Source organism: Ambystoma mexicanum, chromosome 5q, assembly GCF_040938575.1.
Source record: "Ambystoma mexicanum isolate Mex_15411 chromosome 5q, UKY_AmexF1_1, whole genome shotgun sequence".
Classification (NCBI taxonomy): domain Eukaryota; kingdom Metazoa; phylum Chordata; class Amphibia; order Caudata; family Ambystomatidae; genus Ambystoma; species Ambystoma mexicanum.
In genome coordinates this window covers 1,117,648,550-1,117,668,743 of record NC_090933.1, presented here as the reverse complement: position 1 = coordinate 1,117,668,743, position 20,194 = coordinate 1,117,648,550, and the positions used below count along the sequence as shown (strand labels likewise).

At 49.2% G+C, this 20,194-nt stretch overlaps 1 protein-coding gene across 5 annotated transcripts in view; it reads left to right on the top strand.

The window, feature by feature from the left end:
* The window catches only part of ASAP1 (ArfGAP with SH3 domain, ankyrin repeat and PH domain 1), a 2,617,237-nt gene that overhangs the window by 1,586,369 nt on the left and 1,010,674 nt on the right, over positions 1-20,194 (top strand). For all 5 annotated transcript variants that reach the window (XM_069621633.1, XM_069621635.1, XM_069621634.1 and 2 more), the window contains one exon: positions 16,197-16,282. In XM_069621633.1, coding sequence (XP_069477734.1) covers positions 16,197-16,282 — 86 coding nt within the window. The remainder of the gene's footprint in view (positions 1-16,196; positions 16,283-20,194) is intronic.

Here is a 20,194-nt window from a genome sequence, read left to right as displayed (position 1 = left end):
CTCGGGGCACTTTCTTCGAGACTGTCCGGTGAAACCAGCCAAGAAGGCAGTAGGAGCTGCAGTTACCAGGGTCACAAACTCTGAGCAGGGAAACGACCTCGCCCGACAAGAATAGAGGTCCTCTTGCCGAGCGTTAAAACCAGTTCCGTGACCTCGCATTTCGTGATACCTATGGTCCTCATTAGCCCTGAACATCCGGATCGATTACATGCGATTGAAGCTTACGTCGACAGCGGTGCCATTGGCAATTATGTGGATCATGAAATGGTTTTGAGGATGAATCTAACTCTTTGTCCCAAGGCTGTAAAGGACGTCATTACTACGGTGGATGGTACGGAGATAGCCTCCGGACCAGTAACGCATACCACCCAAGAAGTGACGCTAGTAAATCAAGATGGACACCATGAGAAGATCGTGTTCGATGTGATCAAGGCCCCTCAGTTCCAGATTATTCTAGGAATTCCTTGGTTAGAGAAGCACAATCCTCAGATCGATTGGCGAGCAAGAACGGTTCAGTTTCCAGAATGTGTCTCTACTTGTCACCCTCGACCTGGTGTTGCACTGGCAGCAATTTCCTCGGCGGCTCCCCAGTTACCTCCTGAATACCTAGAATTCCAAGATGTTTTCCGGAAGGATCAGGCTAACTCTCTACCTCCTCATAGGTCTTATGACTGCCAGATAGACCTGATACCTGGATCTACTCCTCCTTGTAGTAGAATTTATGCCCTCACCGAGCCTGAGAATCTTCACCTCCGACAATACCTGGATCCATACCTAGCCAATGGGTTTATTCGTCCTTCCAAGTCCCCTGCTTCCTCAGCTTTGTTCTTCGTTCCAAAAAAAGAAGGGGACCTTAGAACTTGTATAGATTATCGCGCCCTGAACCAGATCACCGTTAAGAATAGATATCCGTTACCTTTGATCCCTGAACTCCTGGACCAAGTCAGAAAAGCATGCATATATACAAAGCTGGATCTTAGAGGAGCCTACCACTTGGTACGAGTAAAAGAGGGCGATGAATGGAAGATGGCCTTCCGCACCAAGTATGGGCTATTTGAATATCAGGTCATGCCCTTCGGACTTTGCAATGCCCCGGCCGCCTTTCAATATTTTATGAACGATGTCCTCAGAGAGCTCATAGATGTGTGTGTTGTTGTTTACATTGACGACATCCTCGTTTATTCTTCATCGGAAACTGAACATCGGAAACACGTGAAAATGGTCCTCGAGAGATTGCGTCAACACAAACTTTTCGCTAAGTTGGAAAAATGTGTTTTCAACGTGACTGAAGTTGAATTCTTGGGATTCATATTATCACCTAGCGGAGTGCGTATGGATTCAAAGAAGGTTGATGCAATTCTCAAATGGCCATCGCCATCCTCCATAAAAGGTGTTCAAAGCATGTTAGGCTTCGCTAACTTTTACCGCAGGTTTATCCCCGAATTCTCTCGAATAGTCCAGCCCATCACCGCCTTGTTAAAGAAAAACAAACGTTTTGAATGGTCTACCGAGGCGGAACAAGCTTTCCAGAATTTGAAGACTAGATTTATCTCTGCACCGATCTTAAAACATCCTCGCCCAGAACTCCCCTACATCGTTGAAACTGATGCTTCGAGCCTTGCCATGGGGGCAGTTCTATCACAAAAGGACCCAGTAACCAATCACTTGCATCCCGTGGCATTTTGGTCCCGCAAATTCTCGCCTCCTGAAATCAATTACACTATTACTGATAAGGAACTTCTAGCTATCAAGTCCGCCTTTAAGGCTTGGCGACATTATCTTCTGGGGGTCCGACACACCGTTACTGTGATTACAGATCACCGAAACCTGCAATATTTGAAAACCGCAAAAGCTCAATCCTCTAGGCAACTCCGTTGGGCACTATTCTTTGCCGAGTTTGACTTCATAATTACCTATCGACCTGGTACAAAAAACGGTAAAGCTGATGCCCTTTCTCGGATGGGAGCGGAAGAACATTTGATCAATCCTAAACCTGTACCTATCATTCCCGAACAAAGAATTCTAGGTGTAATCGCCACACAATCCATAGAGGAAGTTAAGGATAAAGCCAGGCTACTGGTAACTCCAGCAGACATACAGAATTGTCATCTGCAGGTCAAAGGACTTTACGGTGAAGGACAACCTATTATATTTCCAAGAACGGGTATACCTGCCCAGCACAGATTTACAGAAAAAGGTAATCTCTTGTTATCACGATTCTTTAATGGAAGGACATCCCGGTATGACCAAGACCTCGGAAAAGATCAAGCGCTACTTCTGGTGGCCGTCTTGGAAAAAAGATATCAGAGACTTTATAATGTCCTGTGGAGTATGCGCCCAAAACAAGAGTCAAAAGGAAAAACCAGCCGGCCTCTTACGCCCTATTGACATCCCGCCTCGCCCTTGGCATACGCTTTCTATGGACTTCATCACCGATCTACCTCCATGCTCCGGATACAATACGATCCTAGTAATCGTGGACCTATTCTCCAAGATGGCGCATTTCATTCCACTCAAAGGCTTACCAACAGCAGCAACTCTAGCCCGAGAATTTCTCGAAAACATCGTCCGACTGCACGGTTTTCCTTCAGTTCTAATTTCGGATCGAGGTAGTCAATTTATTTCTCATTTTTGGCAAAGTTGCTGTCGGTCGGCTCAAATTGATGTGAGACTTTCGACCAGCCACCACCCTCAAACCGACGGACAAACCGAGAGGACCAATCAAACTCTGGAACAGTATTTGCGCTGCATGCTACAACAAACTGAAAAAACTTGGAAAGATATCCTTTGGATAGCCGAATATGCCTACAATAACTCTGTCCACTCGGGAACTGGGAAGACCCCGTTTTTTCTTTTATACAGTAGTCACCCTCGAACCTCGGAGTTGGATCCACTCCAAGATCTTGGAACACCAGCAGTAGACCACCTGAATTCTACAATCACCCAAGCCTTTAAGGAAGCCGTTTCTCACCTTCAAAGGGCTAAAGAACAATACAAGAAAGGAGCAGACCATCATCGGAAGGAAGCCCCCCAATATCAAGTAGGAGATCAAGTCTGGTTATCCACCAAATATCTACCTCTAAAAGGACCACGCGCATTCAACCCAAGATACCTTGGTCCCTATTCCATCACTACCATAGTAAATCCAGTAGCGGTCAAGTTGGACTTGCCCCCTCACATGAAGATACATCCGGTCTTCCACGTCTCTCTATTAAAACCTGTGCAACCTCAAACCCGACTAACTACATCTCCAAAACCTATTCTAGTTGATGGAGAACTCGAGTTTGAAGTCAAAAGCATCCTGGATTCCAAGATCTCCAAATCTAAACTATTTTACCTGATTGACTGGAAAGGCTACGGTTCCCAAGAAAGATCCTGGGTACCTGCAGAATATGTTCACGCGCCTCGTCTAATGAAAAGATTTCATCGAACATTTCCTAACAAGCCCAAACCCCCGGAGAAGCCCGGTTTGGGAGGGGCCTTGAGGGGGGTGTTGTCATGATCTCTGCTTCCAAAAGATCAGGACTTGCCCGACTTCCTTGGAAGCAGACCCATAACCCCGGTTCCGAGTGCCAGCCAGTTCCAATTGGGACCTTTTGGACCCTGTCCTGGCGCCAGTGGCACCAGGCTCATAAAGATGCCCAGTCCCAGCGCTGGAAGCGCCGGGCTCATAATGCTTGGGTGGACTTATCTGCAGCAGACCATGCTGCTTACTTACCTACCAGTTGAACCCCGGATCCTCTTCTGTTTGGGACTACTTTTCCTGTTGGGTGGGGCAGGAGCCACTCCCTAGGTTCAGAACACTGGAACTCTTCTGGAAAGCAGGAACTCTTTTCTTACCTAGGCGTGGCTGTGGAAGGAGACACCTAAGCACTACAGGAGGCTATTTAAACCACACCCGATGGATGAATCTTGCTTTGTGTTATTCTGCATTCTCTGCAGCAGAACGCTCATCGTGTCTTCTGCTTCTGATCCTGGGCCTAAGGAAACAAAGGCTTACCATCCTGGAATCCAGTCTTCAGCAGCACCTGTAAAGACAAAGAAAGAACAGGTTAGCACTACGGTCTTCAGTGGCAGCGCATCTCTTACCTGGTCCATCGGCTGTCACCAACGCCTCGCGCTTCATTCCGGCATCTGAAAGACAAAGGCTTACCTACTCTTCGCATGTTCCGGAGGTCTTCGCACTGCATTCCGGCATCTGAAAGACAAAAGCTTACCAGCTCTTCGCACGCTCCGGAGGCCTTCGGCGCTGCATCCCGCATCTGAAAGACAAAAGAAGGTGCGTTTAAAGACATTGGGCAACTTTATTACTCACGTGCCATTACCCCTTCCCACGCCGAATCCAGTGGGTATTCCAGCACCCTTCAGCTTCTCTAAAGCTCCGAACTTGTACCTGCAAGATAAAAGGGACAGTTAGTGCGCATCGTGAAGCAGGCTACAAGCGCTTACCTACGTGCTTCCAGGCGCTTCTATTCCTCACGTGGGTTCGATCCTCAACTCTCAGCCCGCCATCCGCCATCGCCGAAACTCTGCAAAACAAGAGATATCATTACAAAAGACTTTTAAGACATTTGAAGCGCCCAGAACTTACCGTTCGTGCAGTTAACGACGGACAGCAGTCCTCTGAGGTCAAGAGGCCTGCACCCTTATCCAGTGAAGGAACTGGTTACGGCACCCTGCCCCGAGGCAGATGGAGAGCTCGGTGTTCACTTACCTAAGGTGAGGGCGTTAACCTTTGGGGTTCTACAGGAGAAGAGAAAGGGAAGAGGAGAGAGGCACCCAATAACCCCAGTTCATTAATCCCATATTTTCTATCTGCAGACATCTTACTCTTCGAGTCAGACATACAGTGCACAGAGGTCCATCCCAAAGAGCCAACCGAGTGTTACACATCACCTTTGAAGATACGGCATTCACCCAGTCAAGACCGGTGCCTCTGCGGGAATCAGGTGAGCGTTACACCGACTTATATATGGTAAAGCTCGAAATAGTGGCGGATCAATGAATGTATTAAGCGGAGCTCCCAAGAACACGGCTTTCCTACATGGCAGTTGGCTACGCCCCCCCGTATTGTGAACAAGTTAAGCAATACTTTGTTGAAAACCGAGCAAAATGGCACTTAAACAATATTAAAAAGGGAATGAAAGGTGGTTATAAGATGGATGAGAAACAATCTAGAGAAGGCAGTTGTAACAGATTTAGCCAGAGTCAGTGGTACAAGGCAAAGTGCCTAGGTGCAAAATGTTCTAGTAGCTACAGCCAAGTCTTTGTTAAACGATTTGAAAAGGCGGTTGCAGGACGAAGAAAGATGTTAGATGAAAAGGCGGCCAGCCCAGGAGGTAAGTAAAGGATTTAAAACTCCTTTAGCAATACCCAACAAAATGGGAGGCCTGGCGGAACAATGTACCTTGCAAGTGGAAGAGGCCCCTACGGTGGCGGTAGTTCCTGGCAGTTCTTGCAGTTCGGGAGATCCAGCAGAGGAAGCGAGGCTCTCGTCGTGTAGGAAGGTTCAAGTTACTGCACTGCCCAGGGATGAAACCAGCCGCGGTGCTGCCAAAACGGATTAAAAGGTATGCTCCTGTAAATCACGGTCGTGGTGGACGGGTGCCTGTCTATCCGCTGTCCGAGTGCTTGGCACTGGCGATTCAACCAAGGCAGGTCCTGGAAGGCGATTGGCGAACTAGTTGACCCCACCAGCTCAAGGGAAGAAGACTCTTGCATGTGAAGATCTTCTCGAGTAGTTGGAGAAAAGTGGTGAGGATCTGCAGCAGGGATTCACCGGTGGTTCAGTCGTTGCAGATGTTTTTGGCTTCTCTCCTCTTCGGCTGCTTAGTTCCAGTGGCGACGTCTTGTCCTCCAGTCCTCAGGACCCTGCTTTTATGCAGAAAGACCCCCATTCATACAGCCGAGCTGTCACTCACACAGTGGGGTGGATATCCTGGCGGGATAACTCCCAGCCTATCAGGGCAGAGTTCGACTTTGGTTGCCTAGGTAACCCTGTCCAGGGTGCCTATTCCCCCTCCCACACATCCTGTCTACCCCAGCCTCAGTGGCGCCGAAAGGAGGGCTTCTGTGCAGAAGCCCGCCAAAAGGACGAATAAAGGATCCCCGACATGGGTTAGGATTTCAGAGGAAGACACGAGAAAGTTGTTCTGTCAATAAAAACCTACCGGAGTAAAGTTAATATCAAAATAAACCGGCGGTATGTTAGATGCTCTCAGTAAAAGTGGTAGCCTCCGTTAGGTAAGATTTCAACAGAGCTGGTAAAGCTTCCTTTCCTAGTTCAACTCTAGAACCTTTTGTTTTTTTAGTGGGATATTTTTCATTAATACCTCAGTGAGTGGGAACCTTTTTCCACACTCACCTAATCTTTAACTCTTTATATGGGTGTCATTTTTGAGACTCTACATAGGGTCTTTTTAAAGCTATCATGTCTAACAACTTATTGGCAATAAGTGCCTGTTGTTGCTGGGTTGCCCTAGGGGCCTCCCCATTTAACCTTCTTGTGCTAACCTTGAGTGAACTACAGTTCCCAAGGGTAGAACGGATCTTTGGATCCCTTTTACATTTTATTCTGTGAAACCAGCACAGCCCACCTTATGTGGAGGGCTGGGGAGATGCAATGTATCCCCTTTCACATTAAAACTGTAACAATTCTGTTACAGTGACAAGCTTACCTTTAATGGCTGATGGCAGTGATACCTTTTACTAATTTGGTGCACCTTTACCGCGGGCTGTAATCACAGCTGCAGTAAAGGCACCTAAGGGTGCTCATTTTACCCAAATGGCCCCTGTCTTCTTTTTCTGCCATTTTAGTGCTTCTTGTCGTTTCTTGTTCCTTCCCCTGACATCCAGGGTGGGAAATTCCTTTGTTTGAGTTTTGTCTTCGGCAGGAGTCCCTTGGACACCCTGCCCAGGCTCCAGTCAGTCTGTAAGCACAGGAAGTGAGGGAGGAGTCCAAAACTCCCTCATCCTTTGTCTTACTCCTTCCTTCAACTGGGACAATTCCCAGTGGGGGACTGGCTGTCCTGATTGGACAACCAGACGCCCCTTTCTTGTAAAATGCACAGAGAGAATGCAGAGGTTGTGCTGTAGTTCCTGACAAATACTGGAAACCTGGAAGCTGAAGTCATATCGACCACTGGAACAGAAAATCTAAGAGGATGACGAAGGAAAATCGGCGGGAATGATTTCCAGCGACCGGAAAGCCTGCTGTGTAACCGGAGCCTGCTGCAGCCCTTCCTTCCAATCGACCTGGGGTCTCTGAAAACGACGGCCCGCACCCAGAGCCTGGTGAGACCCACTAGACCAAGAAGACCTGCATTTTGAGCCATCCCACGGTTTGCTGTGACCTTGCTTTCTTGCAATACCCCGATACCCTGGGACCTCCAGCCACTGTGCGGTGCACGGTCCTCCGAATACCGAATCTCCCTGAAACTTCGTGGGCATCCTGGTGTATCTCCAGAGACACAAATCGAGTCTGGAAAGTCCCCTCACAAGAGTGCTGGACCTTTTAAACAACGAGAATTCAACTGCCATTTTCTGTCTTCTTCTTTGTTCCTTGAAAAGGCACCAAACCCGCAGAACTGCATTCAGCCGCAAGAGAAATCTTACCTAGAGCCTTCTTCATCGAACCCTGCTACAAAGTCTCTTCTGAGGTCTTGTGTTCAGTCTCCAGGACAAGGAATCCACTGACCGGGTATTTGGCTGCAGTCCCTGAAGTTCTCCTGCTGCAATTCTTCTTCATTGCTGAGGTACTGTGTTGGCTTGGGTATATACTTACCTTAAGCCTGTTGGGATTTCTGTGTAGCTTTGGGGTGCCTTCTGTGATTAGGAGGTCCCTCATCCAGTGCAGCCAGTCCCACTGCTAGAATCCTGCTGGGGTGTCTTCTGTGAAGCCCCTGGACCCTCTTCTAACCCTAGAAGTAAAATACTCACCTGTTTGCCCAGTTTTCCTAAGGAACTCTGACTTTTGCTACTAAAGAACTTATTTTAACACTGCCTATTGGTCACTAGTCCTAGTGACCCCCCTTCTGCCACTGAGAAAACCCATGCTCTAAGAATATGGGAAAGACTTTGAAGGGATTGGGACTTCTGCCTAGAAAAGAAATCAAGTGTTTTACTTACTTGTAAAGAGTTGGTAGTTAACTGTAATTCTCAGAGTGAACAGTTACAAATGTTCTTACTGATCTTAAATGTGTGATGCACTATTCTTAAAAGTATGGTTCGCATCTTTTCTTCCTTAGCCACTGTTTTGCCAGTCTAAAAGAAAGTGGATGTAAAGGTGTTTTACTCTCCTGTGATTAGGTTGTGCCTCTTTACAAAAGTAATGTGTTGGTTTCACCAGATCATTCCTGAAGGATAATTGTATGAGTGTCCTCCAACTGTTGATATCACCTGGTTAGTCCTGTTAGGATAACTGTATGAGTGTCCCCCAACTGGGTCTTGCTTCCCCTGCATTTCTGCTAGCCTGTCCTTAATAAGTCTACATTAGGTTGTTGCCTACCTAGAATAACTATTCAGTAAAGTGTGACATTGGGTTTTACTTTTCCCTTCATTGTGAAGTTTTATTTACCTTGTGTTAGCTGTGTGCCATCCAAAACTAGTTACCAGAGTTATTGCTTACCTCAATCTAGGGTTCCCGGATTTCCAAAGCATCTGTAATTGTATGTTACATCCTTAGGTTTTACTCACCTGGTATAACTGTGTGTTATGACAAAAGTGGTTATAGGTTTCTACTGCACCTAGAATAAGTGTTTCACTATTCACCAAAAAGTATATTGTCCAGTTCACTGTTTATGTGATTTGTTCCAAGAGTCACTGTACAACTGGAAGGGCCTACTGCCCTTGTATTACCAAAAGTAATCTGAAAGGAGCCATTGGTCTTTTACTCCCAAAGAATAGGCTTGACCGATAACTAAATGTGTATAACAAGGTTTTGACTTCTCTAGAACTACTGTTAGGTGTTCCAAATAAGGTATATACTTGGGTCTGTGTACTTTCAAGTATAGTGTTGTGTTTTATATTGTAATTGCATATAATGTGTTAGTACTTACTTAACCCCTAAATTTATCTGGGCCTACCTGTATTTAAATAAATCCTTTATTTTTACAACACAGTGTTTCAGTGTTTCTTTGGATCATTTGTATTACAATTTCACTTGTACTGTGTCTACTGCCCTCTCTCCCTCCTAAGATGAACCTGGCTGCTCTGCCTACGCTGCCATGTACTCAGGTGGTACAGTCTTATACTAAGAGTGGAGTCTTGTACTGCCTCAGTTGAATGGTTTTGAAGAAGTGGGTAGCACTTTAGAAAAACTGTCCTAACAGCCTCGAACAGTGGGAAAATCCCATAGGGAAATATTCGCGGTCAAATATTTACGGTAGGAACCACTGCCACCAGCCAGAAACTTTGGAAAGAGGGACTGTACGGTACCCCCTCGAAAATGAACACCAGGGAAAAACTATTAACCCTTCCCAGTACTTCCATAGTAAGATGGGTTGTACTGGTTTTGTCCATAACTATTGACTAGTAAAGTCAATGGTAACTTTACATGCCCCGGGAGACAGTAGTCCGTCCCACGGTATGGAGTCTATGTTTGGGGGTCGCTACGACACCCTGTGTCACTGCACTGAGGGTGCTGTGTAACACACATATAAAAAGATGATACCAATGATGGTGAGAAAACCCCATAGCCCATAAGCACAAAAATAGGCTGAAACATACATCAAAATACAGCTAAGAGTGGGGAAAAAGAGTCTCACTCTTAGTTAGGAGTACAAAAAAAACCCCTGAAATCCAGCAAAGCTGCTGGGGGACTCTCTAGGTAAGGGAAATTAGCCCTAGAAGAGATTTTTTCCTAACAGAGGCAAGCATCACGACGCTGGCACGTGGCATGTAGCCCGATAAAATGGCTGCCGCGCCAGACAAAATGGCAGCTCGTCGATACTGCCCCCAGGTGCGGAACAGGTGGGAGAACGAGTTTCAAGGTGGGACTGGTCTTAAACAGGTACGTGGCCTACAGCTTATCCTTCAGCATTGCAGATTTACCCCACAACCAGCAAAGCAGAGTACACGCAGGCCCCAGCCCTCGCCCGCTACTCCATCAATACCACCCTACCAGCCTGTGAGGACAGGTGTTTCGATAAATCCTCCCACTCATGAGGTCTCCTCAGATGGGGGCTATCCTTCGGGATGTGATCAGGGACATGCTCCCTCCGGTCCCACCGCTGGTGCTTATAGTCATTCCTCTGATGGTTCCAGCGCCTCGGGCCCCTGCGCAACTCCTGCTGCCCACGCTGGGTCTTTCGATTCCAGCTCCCCTGCCTCCTACATTTCAGGCGGTACCACACCAGCCTCCACAGCAGCCACCGGCTCTGGTTCGCACACCGTAGCCTTCGGCACCTAGCACTCCTCCACCCGCGCCGGACCAGGTGGACACTCTAGTGGACACCGATGAGGAGGACCCCGACATGCCATCCTTAGCCAAGGCCTTTCACGAACGGCTGTCAAGTTTGGCAAAATACTTGGGGCTTCTGCAACCCGAGGTTGAACAACCGGAGGAGGGTGTCCTGGCCGAGGTCCTCACTCTATGCTACGCGGCTAGAACGGGGATCCCAATGCAGAAGGACGTTGTCGCCTTGGCCAAAAAGGGTGAAACCCCATTCGGCCGAGCCTATTAATCGGCGCTTTGACGCCAAGTACAGGCAGTTGGAGGGGGATCCACACTTGCCTTCGGCACTCACTCAACCACACTCTTCGATGATCACTGTGACATCACTCTACTCCAAGCCTCGGTTATCCTCGGCCACCTCGACTTTGGCGCTTCTAGGCAAGGAGAAGATCTTGAAGGCTTATGGGAAGAAGGTCTATTCCAACGCTTCCCTGGACCTTTGTCAATCTAACGCAGACGCCATGCTGGCAGCCGTTAATCAGAGGCTTTGGTCGGAAATAGCGTACTTCCTTCCAGAACTTCCGGTGCAGAGCCAGGCACGTTTCAAGGCTGGGCTGGTAGAAGCTAAAATGGTGGCCCAGGACACCATGGAGTCCATCGTGGCGCACATTGGCACCTCAGGCTGTGCCATCTGCATTACCGCAGACATGAGAAGGACTGCCTGGCTACGGGCTACCAAGTTCAACCCGGACGTCCAGGAACACATATTGGACCTTCCATTCAAGGGTGGTGACCTCTTCCATTCCACACCTGATGAGGAGCTAGATAAGAAGAAAAACAGTTCCCAAGCTGCGAAGTCCTTATCCTCACAAAGGCCACGGCCAAGGCCTGCACCCAGTCGCATCAATGCTCTGACAAGGGGCGGGCTTTGGCGGGTTCGGGGGCTTCCAGGAACGGAGGTCGAGACAGCCTGACAGTTCTCCGAGTCAGCACTGGTGCAAGCAGCAGAAGAAGGGGGGGGGGCAAGGGCTTCTTCAGGTCTCCCTCCACTGCACCAACCTCAGAGGGAATGAAGGCATGACACGGACCTTCGGATCCATATGTCTCTGGTGGGGAACAGACTTGCCCTTGGCGCACAGTCTTGGTGTCAGAGGATCCCTATCGGTAGTGTCCACGGATTACCGTCTACCGATTCCTCCCTCTCCTCTCGCTTCCCCTCCACTCCCACAGATTTGGACAACTCTGTTGGCAGAAATGCATTCACTCGTAGAGAGCCAGGCAGTGGAAGACTTCCCAGCCTCCCAGCAGGGCTTGGGCTTCTACTCCAGGATTTTCTCCATACGAAAGAAGTACCAGGCTGGCCTGAGAGTTGTGTTGGACCTTTCCACCCTGAACCTCTCCCTCTTAAAAAATTCAAGGTGGTTACGCAAGTGCTGATTGCGGAGACACTGTGCAGGGGAGACTGGATGAGCTCCCTGGATCTGAAGGATGCGTATCTACACGTCCCAATTTGACAGCCTCACTGGTCCTTTCTACAGTTCAGGATCATGGGCTTCCATTTCCAATACAAGGTTCTACCCTTCGTCCTCAACTCGGCCCCCAGGGTCTTTACCAGACATATGAATGCAGTGGCAGCCCTTCTCAGGGCCCAAGCTTACCATGTCTACCCGTACCTGGACTGGCTTGTCATGGCGAGATCCTGGAGGCGATTCACCACACTTCCTCCACCCTTATGAACACACTCCACAAACTGGAATTTTCCATCAATCCCAAGAAGTCACAGCTGCAGCCTACGCAGAGCCTGACTTTTCTGGGCCTCATCCGGGACACAAGGTCCGAGAGAATTTTCCCCTCGGAGGACAAAATCACAGCCATCAAGAGGGCCACGGGTTACTTTCTCAGCAGAGAGGTGACCTCAGCTTGGTGGTACCACCATCGCTTGGGTACCATGGCGGAGTTCCTACGGCAGTACATCACACAAGGCTCAAAATGAGGAGATTGCAGCTGCACTTCGCAGCTTCATGGAATCAAGAGCAGGACTCCCAAATCAGCCTTCTCCACCAGGACTTGGTCTGGTGGTCCACAGATTGCAACTTGCGGACAGGCAGGCCCTTCTGGGAAGCAGCTCCTCAAGCGACCATCATTACGGATTCCTCCTTGGAAGGCTGGGGGGGCTACCCTGGACAACCACAGCGTCCATGGAGTCTGGTCCCTCCCGGAGCAGGAGACCTATATCAATTGGCTTGAGCTGAAGGCTATCTGGCTCGGTTTCAAAGCTTTTCTGCTGCTTATCAGTCGCAAGATGATCCTTATTCCAACGGTCAACTCCACCAGCATGTATTACATCAACAAGCAGGGGTAGCACAAGGTCCCCTCCTCTACAGGAGCCTCTACAGCCTAGCTGTCAGCATTTGGGAGTGGGCTCTGGAAAACATTTACTTGAGTGCAATCCAACTCCTGGGGTAGTCCAACCTGGAGGCGGACAGGCTCAGCAGACTGGGAGCGGACCATTACGAATGGCAATTGAACGATCAGGTCCTTCAGGGGATCTTCAGCAGATGGGGCATCCTCAGGTGGATCTCTTCACCACTTATTACAACAAGAAGTGCCCCCTGTTTTTGTCTTGGCAGGGACAGGGAATGAACTCCCTGGGCGACAACTCGCAGTTACAATGGAACGGCATGAACGCATAAGCCTTTCCTCCCACTCCCCTGGTCCACAGGGTGATCTGCAAGATAAGAGAATTACGCCACCTCAGCATCAATCTGATCGCTGCTTGGTGGCCTGTGAGACCATGGTTCTCAGAGCTGCTCAGCCTCTCGGACAGCCTCCCATTCACCGTCCATTGGACCCAGCTCATGTTCTATCGCAGCAGGGAGACAGGGTCAGCCACCCCTTACCGCAGAAGTTAGCCCTCACAGTGTGGTTCCTGAGCAGGTCACACTAAAGCATCTGCGACTGTCACAGGCTAAGCTAGACATCATACAGGGCTCTAGGAGTCATGCTACTAGGAGCCAGTACAAGGCAAATGGACTAGATTTTGCCACTGGGCAGAATCGAAAGAGATTGACCCGCTCAAATGCAGTTGGATGATGTGCTATCCTTCTCTGTGCACCTCGCACACTCAGGAGTGCACATAGACACATGCCATACCTATATGGCGGCCATAAGAGCCTACCAAAACTCGGAAAAGAAGACGTTTTTCTTTTCCTCCCACCCAGTGGTTAAACAACATCTACCGGGCCTCACCAAGAAACCACACCCAGTGTGAGACATCGACATAGTGTTGGTCACCCTGGCGCACAAAACCTTTGAACCAATGTCATCAGCGGACATCAGGCTAGTCACCATTAAAACAGCTCTCTTGGTGGGTCTTACGTCAGCATGTAGGGTTAGCGAGATCCAGGCATTGGTGGCTTCTGAACCTTACACTACTTTTCACAGAAATAAGGTGGTCCTGAGGACGCACCCGTATTCTTACCTAAAGTAGTCTCTGTGTTGCACTTAAATGAGGAAATAGTGTTATCTACTTTCTTTGCAGATCCCAAGAACAATGCTCAACGGGTCTTGCACTGTCTAGATGTCAGGCGCGCTTTGATATTCTATCTGGATAGAACCAAGAGCTTCTGCAAGTCGGAGGCTCGCTTTGTCACCTTTGGGGGGGTCAAGGCCTGGTTTTCAGGCTTCCAAGGCCTCTATAGCAAGGTGGATGGTTTCGGCCATCAAGGAGGCCTATGAGGGGCAGCACAAATCACTTCCAGTGAACATGCATGCCCATACTTTCAGAGCCAAGGCCATGGCGATCGCATTCCAGAGGCATGTCCCGTGGCAGGTCATCAGCAGGGTGGGCCACGTGGGCCACTCCTTAGGCCTTCTGCCAGCACTACTGTTGGGACGTTGGCTCTAGGTCAGACCCGGGTTTCGGACACACAGTATTATGGAACTTGTTTTCTTAAGATCACCTCTCAACCCTTTGGGCTACATACAGTTGTAATCACCCATGCAGTATGGAAAAAAGGGGACAGGATGTAGGAGTATGTTAGTCATTACGGTGGGTAACTTATAATTTAATCACTTTCAGAGTTCATTCACTTTGTTGCTTTATAACAAAACCTTTAGCGGAGACTTTAGAATGAGCTAATTCCTTTCGCTGGACCACTCCGCTACGCTGTATCACTGGCTTCACAGTTATCGGTAATTAAAAGTTCACCACACGCCTGCCTTCCTACGCGTCTCATCCACAAGCGTGCAGCCTTCAATTGTGAGATATACTGTTGCAACTTAAATCTTTTTTAACACACACTGGCCTTCCATGTCACTCGCCAACTCACCGGCTGTGTGCATTCCTTTCTCGTCTTTGTGGATTTAATTCACAAGTCAAGGTTAATACCACTTGCTTTGCCTCACCTCCCCAACTCTTTCATTCACTGGGAGGGTCGCTGGCACCCTTGAAACACAATGCAGTCGTCTTGTCCTCTACTCTTTGCTCTCGTCCCTCTATCAGTTGCCCTGCTCCAGTCGGTTCGCCTTCGCCCCAGAAGTTCTGCTCCTTCTCGTGTTCCACCTTGCACATATTGTGTCTCTATGTTCCGCCTTTGGGTATCGGATGTATGCGATTAAAGTCAAGTGCTTGACTTTGCCTGACCCGATTAGCGGCACATGTCCAATGAGATATGTAAGGGATAGCCTCTTTTACTCTGGCACCCTCTTACACAGCCCAGTGTTTGTGCAGAAGGCGGAGGGGCGTTTGTACATTGGAGAATCCTATAAAATAGGATGTGTCATGGGTACGGGAAAGGGGGGAATACCGCATCTCACCATTGGTTGTCTCACCCCCACTCCCTGAAAACTCCTCACCCAGGTGATCCTCACGCACTGGTCCACCCCCTGGGTCTGGATCCAAATGCGATGGCCGTGCCCTGGCCACCTGAGAGATTCCTGGGGACTAATAGGAGAAATACTCTTTGGTTTATCACATTGCGCATTAAGAGCTAGACTCAGAGTGTGGAAAGTGCAGTTAGACAAAGATCACTCTTAATAAGTCAAGTTAGACGTAATGTATTAAAATAGTTATTTGCAAGGCCTTTGCAATGAAAATCACAGATATGTTAAAACTATTTATTTGTACTAATTGCGATAACAAAGCAATGACGAGATGCAAAGCGCTGTGAGTAAAAGTCACTGAAACATTTCAAAAAGGATGGTCATTCTTAATAGAACACCTACTTTTTCCTTGGAATTGTATGTCTTGCTGTGTAGAGGAGTTTCAGTGGGCAATTTTCAAATCCATTATTTTGAACCTCTTGTCTATCATTTGGATGTTTACATACCTGCCCGACAGAACGTTTTTGTTTTGGCCTCTGAACATGTGTATACATGTTGATTGGAAGCTGGACAGTTGCTCCCCAAGTCACGGAGACTGCACCGACAACATGTTTCTTTAGCCATGACGGTCTGGAAAACCCATGGCATCAGCTGTCAAAGTGTAGGGTTTGCCTACTTTCTCCAGCCAATTTATATCATCTACTTGAGTGTGGCACTTGCACTACATGAACTGGAGAACAATTTGAGAGGAACCTACAGTACTGCTCTTTGAGTGAGCAAACTTTTATTTGTGTACGTGAAAAATAGATTTGTCTGGGAACAAGCAAGTCTACCCAGGGTATCTTCCTCAAATTAACACTGAAGCTTGACATGCATTGTTTTAACAGAACTTGATAACCTTTAGAAATCACTCTTAAATATCTAATAGCTAATGTATATCATTGTTGCTGATGGTGTTCACTTTGTGTTTTCTTTTCAGGAGCCAGGTGAGACAGCACTTCATTTTGCAATCCGCACTGCTGACCAAACATCTCTCCACATGGTTGACTTTTTAGTTCAAAACTGGTATGTTCTCATTGTCACTAAAATGTGTTTTGTGCCTTTCAGCACTGTCTTCCTCTTACATTGATAGCATTCTCAATATTCCCATAAAATCTGATGGCATTATGTAACCTTGTTAGGAAAGATTCCCAATGTATGTGAAGTTTTCCCACCAGTTCTGTACTGCGCACATTTTTGCTGCTGTTAAAAACAATAGTGTCTTTTCCAGTGGAGCACAGCCTTTCTGCTGCACTCCCCTGGGCTTTTCGCTCACTTTATTCTGGGGAAATGGACATGTCCTTAAAGACAGTCAGTACTGGGAGACTTTCCCTTAGTCCTTGTCAATGTTGCAACTTTTCTGCAACATGTTGCAAGTGCACAATGTACCTTACAGTACAGTGCACTTGGGTCTTCTAGTCATTTCAAAAGGCCCTAGATACTCTCAAAGGTTTTTTTTAGGAGAAGTGCAGATGTGCCTTGGACAGGGCTGGTGGCAGCTTATCTTTTCTCTTATTTTTAACCTTTTCCTGCCACGTAAACCACGTTTACCGCGTTTGGCACAAATAGGTTCTTTGTCCTGTCCCCTGGCCATCTTGCCCCTTCACCTTCCCCAGGTCGAGCCGACCCGGTCCTTATTTGGGCATGCATTCTCCTGCGAAAAGCCAAGCTTTCGCAGCCTTCTGCGTGCCCTGTGTGTGAGATACCATGATGTGGGCTGGATTGTCTGCTTCCAATACACATCCTGGGTGCCAGAGAGTCTGGTGTGCTGTGAATGCCTGGGACCACCGTGGTCCATGATTGGTCCACGTATGGTATGCCTGTATGTGAGCAGATCTCCCATTGGGTCTTGTTCGTTTTGGCGCGAAGGAGACTTTGGATAAGAGAGGGCTCCAAACACCCATACCATGTTGATCTCGGTAGTACTCTTACGTCCCGTCCCCCTTCCTCCATACTGCAGGACGTCCCTTCTAAGGGACGGGAGACGGAACCTTCTTCCCCTTTAAATTTAGAGGCGCGTGGGGGTGCGGCCTGGGGAGCATGCGCTGCCCTGACTCTGCTCTCCGGCACCACACATCAGTCCCCTTTTCCGCGTCGACGGGAACGGGCCGAATTTACCAGCGCTCCTGGGTTTGGCTTCGGCCATGTAAATCCACGCTCGGATACTTCTTCTCTTCTGTCTTTTTATCATTCAGGTACTCGAGCGTCATGCTCCTCCCGGGCGCATTTCGACTTCTACAGGGTTAAACAGGTGTCCATCCTGCGATGGGCTCTTCCCAACTAAAAACCCCCACACGCCCTGCCTACGGGGCCTTGGCCCAAACCACGGCTGGCAAGCTTGTACCGCGTGCAACACGCTTTCCTCGAGGTCTCTGAAGAACTCACTAGCCAGGTGGAGGGAGCTCTTTAGAGATCGCTTCCAAAGGACCTAAAGGACTTTGTCTATCATCGATCCAGGCCCAAGGTAGGGCCCCTCTTTTCCAGTGCACCGTGCAAGAGATACTCCTTCCCAAGGATTTGCACGCATGGGGGGGACCACTCCGGTCCTGGTACCGGCACAAGTACTGAGGCTGAATCAGCTACCAGCCGCCAGGCCGAGAGGTCAGTAGATCTTCCCGGTGACAGTGCTGAGGGACCGGAAGGTTCTTTTACTGGGCCTTCACCCGAGGAGCTACGCCCTAGTACCGGGAATATGTCGGAGGGGGTGCCTATATGCATTTCTACCAGCAACTCCGCCGAGGGCGAAATGCCTACCGTGCCTCGGCCTGAGGAACAGGATAGGCCCCATGATCCACACTCAAGAGGCCTGGATGGGGCGGCGCCCAGTGAGCCGAGCAACACGACGCAGGCACATGGAAGGCAGCTCAACAGAATGGCCGCTGTGCCAGAAAATCCAGACATCTGGCCGACGCTGCTCCAGGGAAGGCAGCAGGTGGAGGATCGGGTGTCAAGGTGGGACTGGTGTCAACTAGGTATGTGGCCTACAGCTTACACTTCCTTTGCTCACGGCAGTTTCCCGCTGCGTTCATATGGGCAGGGAATGCAACGGCTCCAGCAGCCCCTCGCTACCCTGTCAATATCGCCTACCACCAATCTGGCCTGCGAGGACAGGTTCTTTGAACGGTTCCCCGGGCTCAAAAAATCTCCTTGGATGGGGGACATCCTCAGGGACACCATCAGGGGCGTGCTCCCACCAGTGGCTGCGGCACCGCAGGCTGCAGTGCAAACGCCCCTGGCCCCTGTTCAGCCACATGTCCAGGCGGTTGCGCAACAGCCTCTGCCCCAGCCCCCGGCTCCGGTCTCCACACTGCAGCTCCCAACTCCCCTCCTCCGGTCCCTGACCAACAGGAACAGCAGGCAAACACAGACGAGGAGGAGGACCCCGACAGGCCATCTTTGGCCAAAGCCTCGTCTGGCAGGGCTGGCAGAGTACTTGGGCCTTCCTCAACCTGAGGCTGAGCAACCAGCAGTGGGGGCTCCTCGCAGAAGTCCTCGCGCTACATCCTGTAACTAGAACGGGGATCCTGATGCAGAAGGATGCAGTTGCCTTGGCCAAGAAGGGTTGGCTCAAGGCCCACTCAGTCCAGCAGGTGAACAAACACCTGGACGCCAAGTACAGGCAGATGGAGGGGGATACACTCTTGCTGTCGGCCCATCCTCAGCCACACTCCCCAGTGATCATTGCAGCATCACTCTGCTCCCAGCCTCAGTTGTCTTCAGCCTCCTCTGTAGCACTGCTAGGCAAGGAGGAGAGGATCTTGGAGGCATACAGGAAGATGATGTATTCCAACGCGTCCTTGCACCTTCGTCAGGCCAAAGCAGATGCCATGCTGCAGCTGTTAACCAGAGGCTTTGGTGGGAAATTTCTGATTTCCTCCCAGTGCTTTCGGTGCAGAGCCAATCGCGATTGAAGGCGGGATTGGCAGAGGCCAAGATTGTGGTGCAAGACATAATGAAGTCCACCGTGGCCCACATTGACACCTCTGGCCGTGCCATCTGCATTGCCACGGACATGAGATGAACTGCCTGGCTCCGTGCTACGAAATTCACACTGGATGTCCAGGATTGCATCTTAGATCTTCTGTTCGAAGGGGGTGACCTCTTCCACTCCACAACGGACGAGGAGCTGGATGAAAAGAAAAACAGCTCACAAACGGCCAAGTCTTTATCCATCTTGACAAAGACCATGCCCAAAACGTACACCCAGTCACAGCAGCGCTCGGATAACGGACATACATACTGAGGGTTCTGTGGCTTCCAAGAACGGAGGTCCAGGCAGCCTGACCGTTTGCTGACTCAACACCGGCGCAAACAACAAAAGGGGTGGGGGGAGTAAGGGCTTTTTCCAGTCTCCCTCCTCAGCAACAGCCTCAGAGGGAAAGAAGGCATGACACACCCCTCCAGGTCCACGTGTCTCCAGTGAGGGGCAGGCTTGCTCTCATGCACATTTCTGGCACCAGAATTTTGCGGACCCCTGGATCCTTGTTAGGGAGAATTCACATTCTATGGCTAATTCCCTTACCTATAGAGTCCCCCAGCAGCTTTGCTGGATTTGAAGGGTTTGTTTCTTTTCTCCTGCTAAGAGTGAGACTCTTTTTCCCACTCTTAGGCATTTTTGCTATGTGTGTTCTAGGCTATTTTTGTGCTTAATGTCTATAGGGTTTTTCTCACCTCCATAGGAACAATCTTTATTCACATGTGTTACACAGCACCCTCCGTGCAGTGACACAGGGGTGTCGCAGCGACCCCCAAACATAGACTCCATACCCTGGGACTGACTACTGTCAATTGACTTTACTAGTCAATTATTATGAACTAAACCAGTACAACCCATCTTACTATGGAGGTACTGGAAAGGGTTAATTGTTTTTCCCTTATGTTCATTTTCGAGAGGGTACCGTACAGTCTCCCTCAAGAGTTTCTGGCTGGTGGCAATGG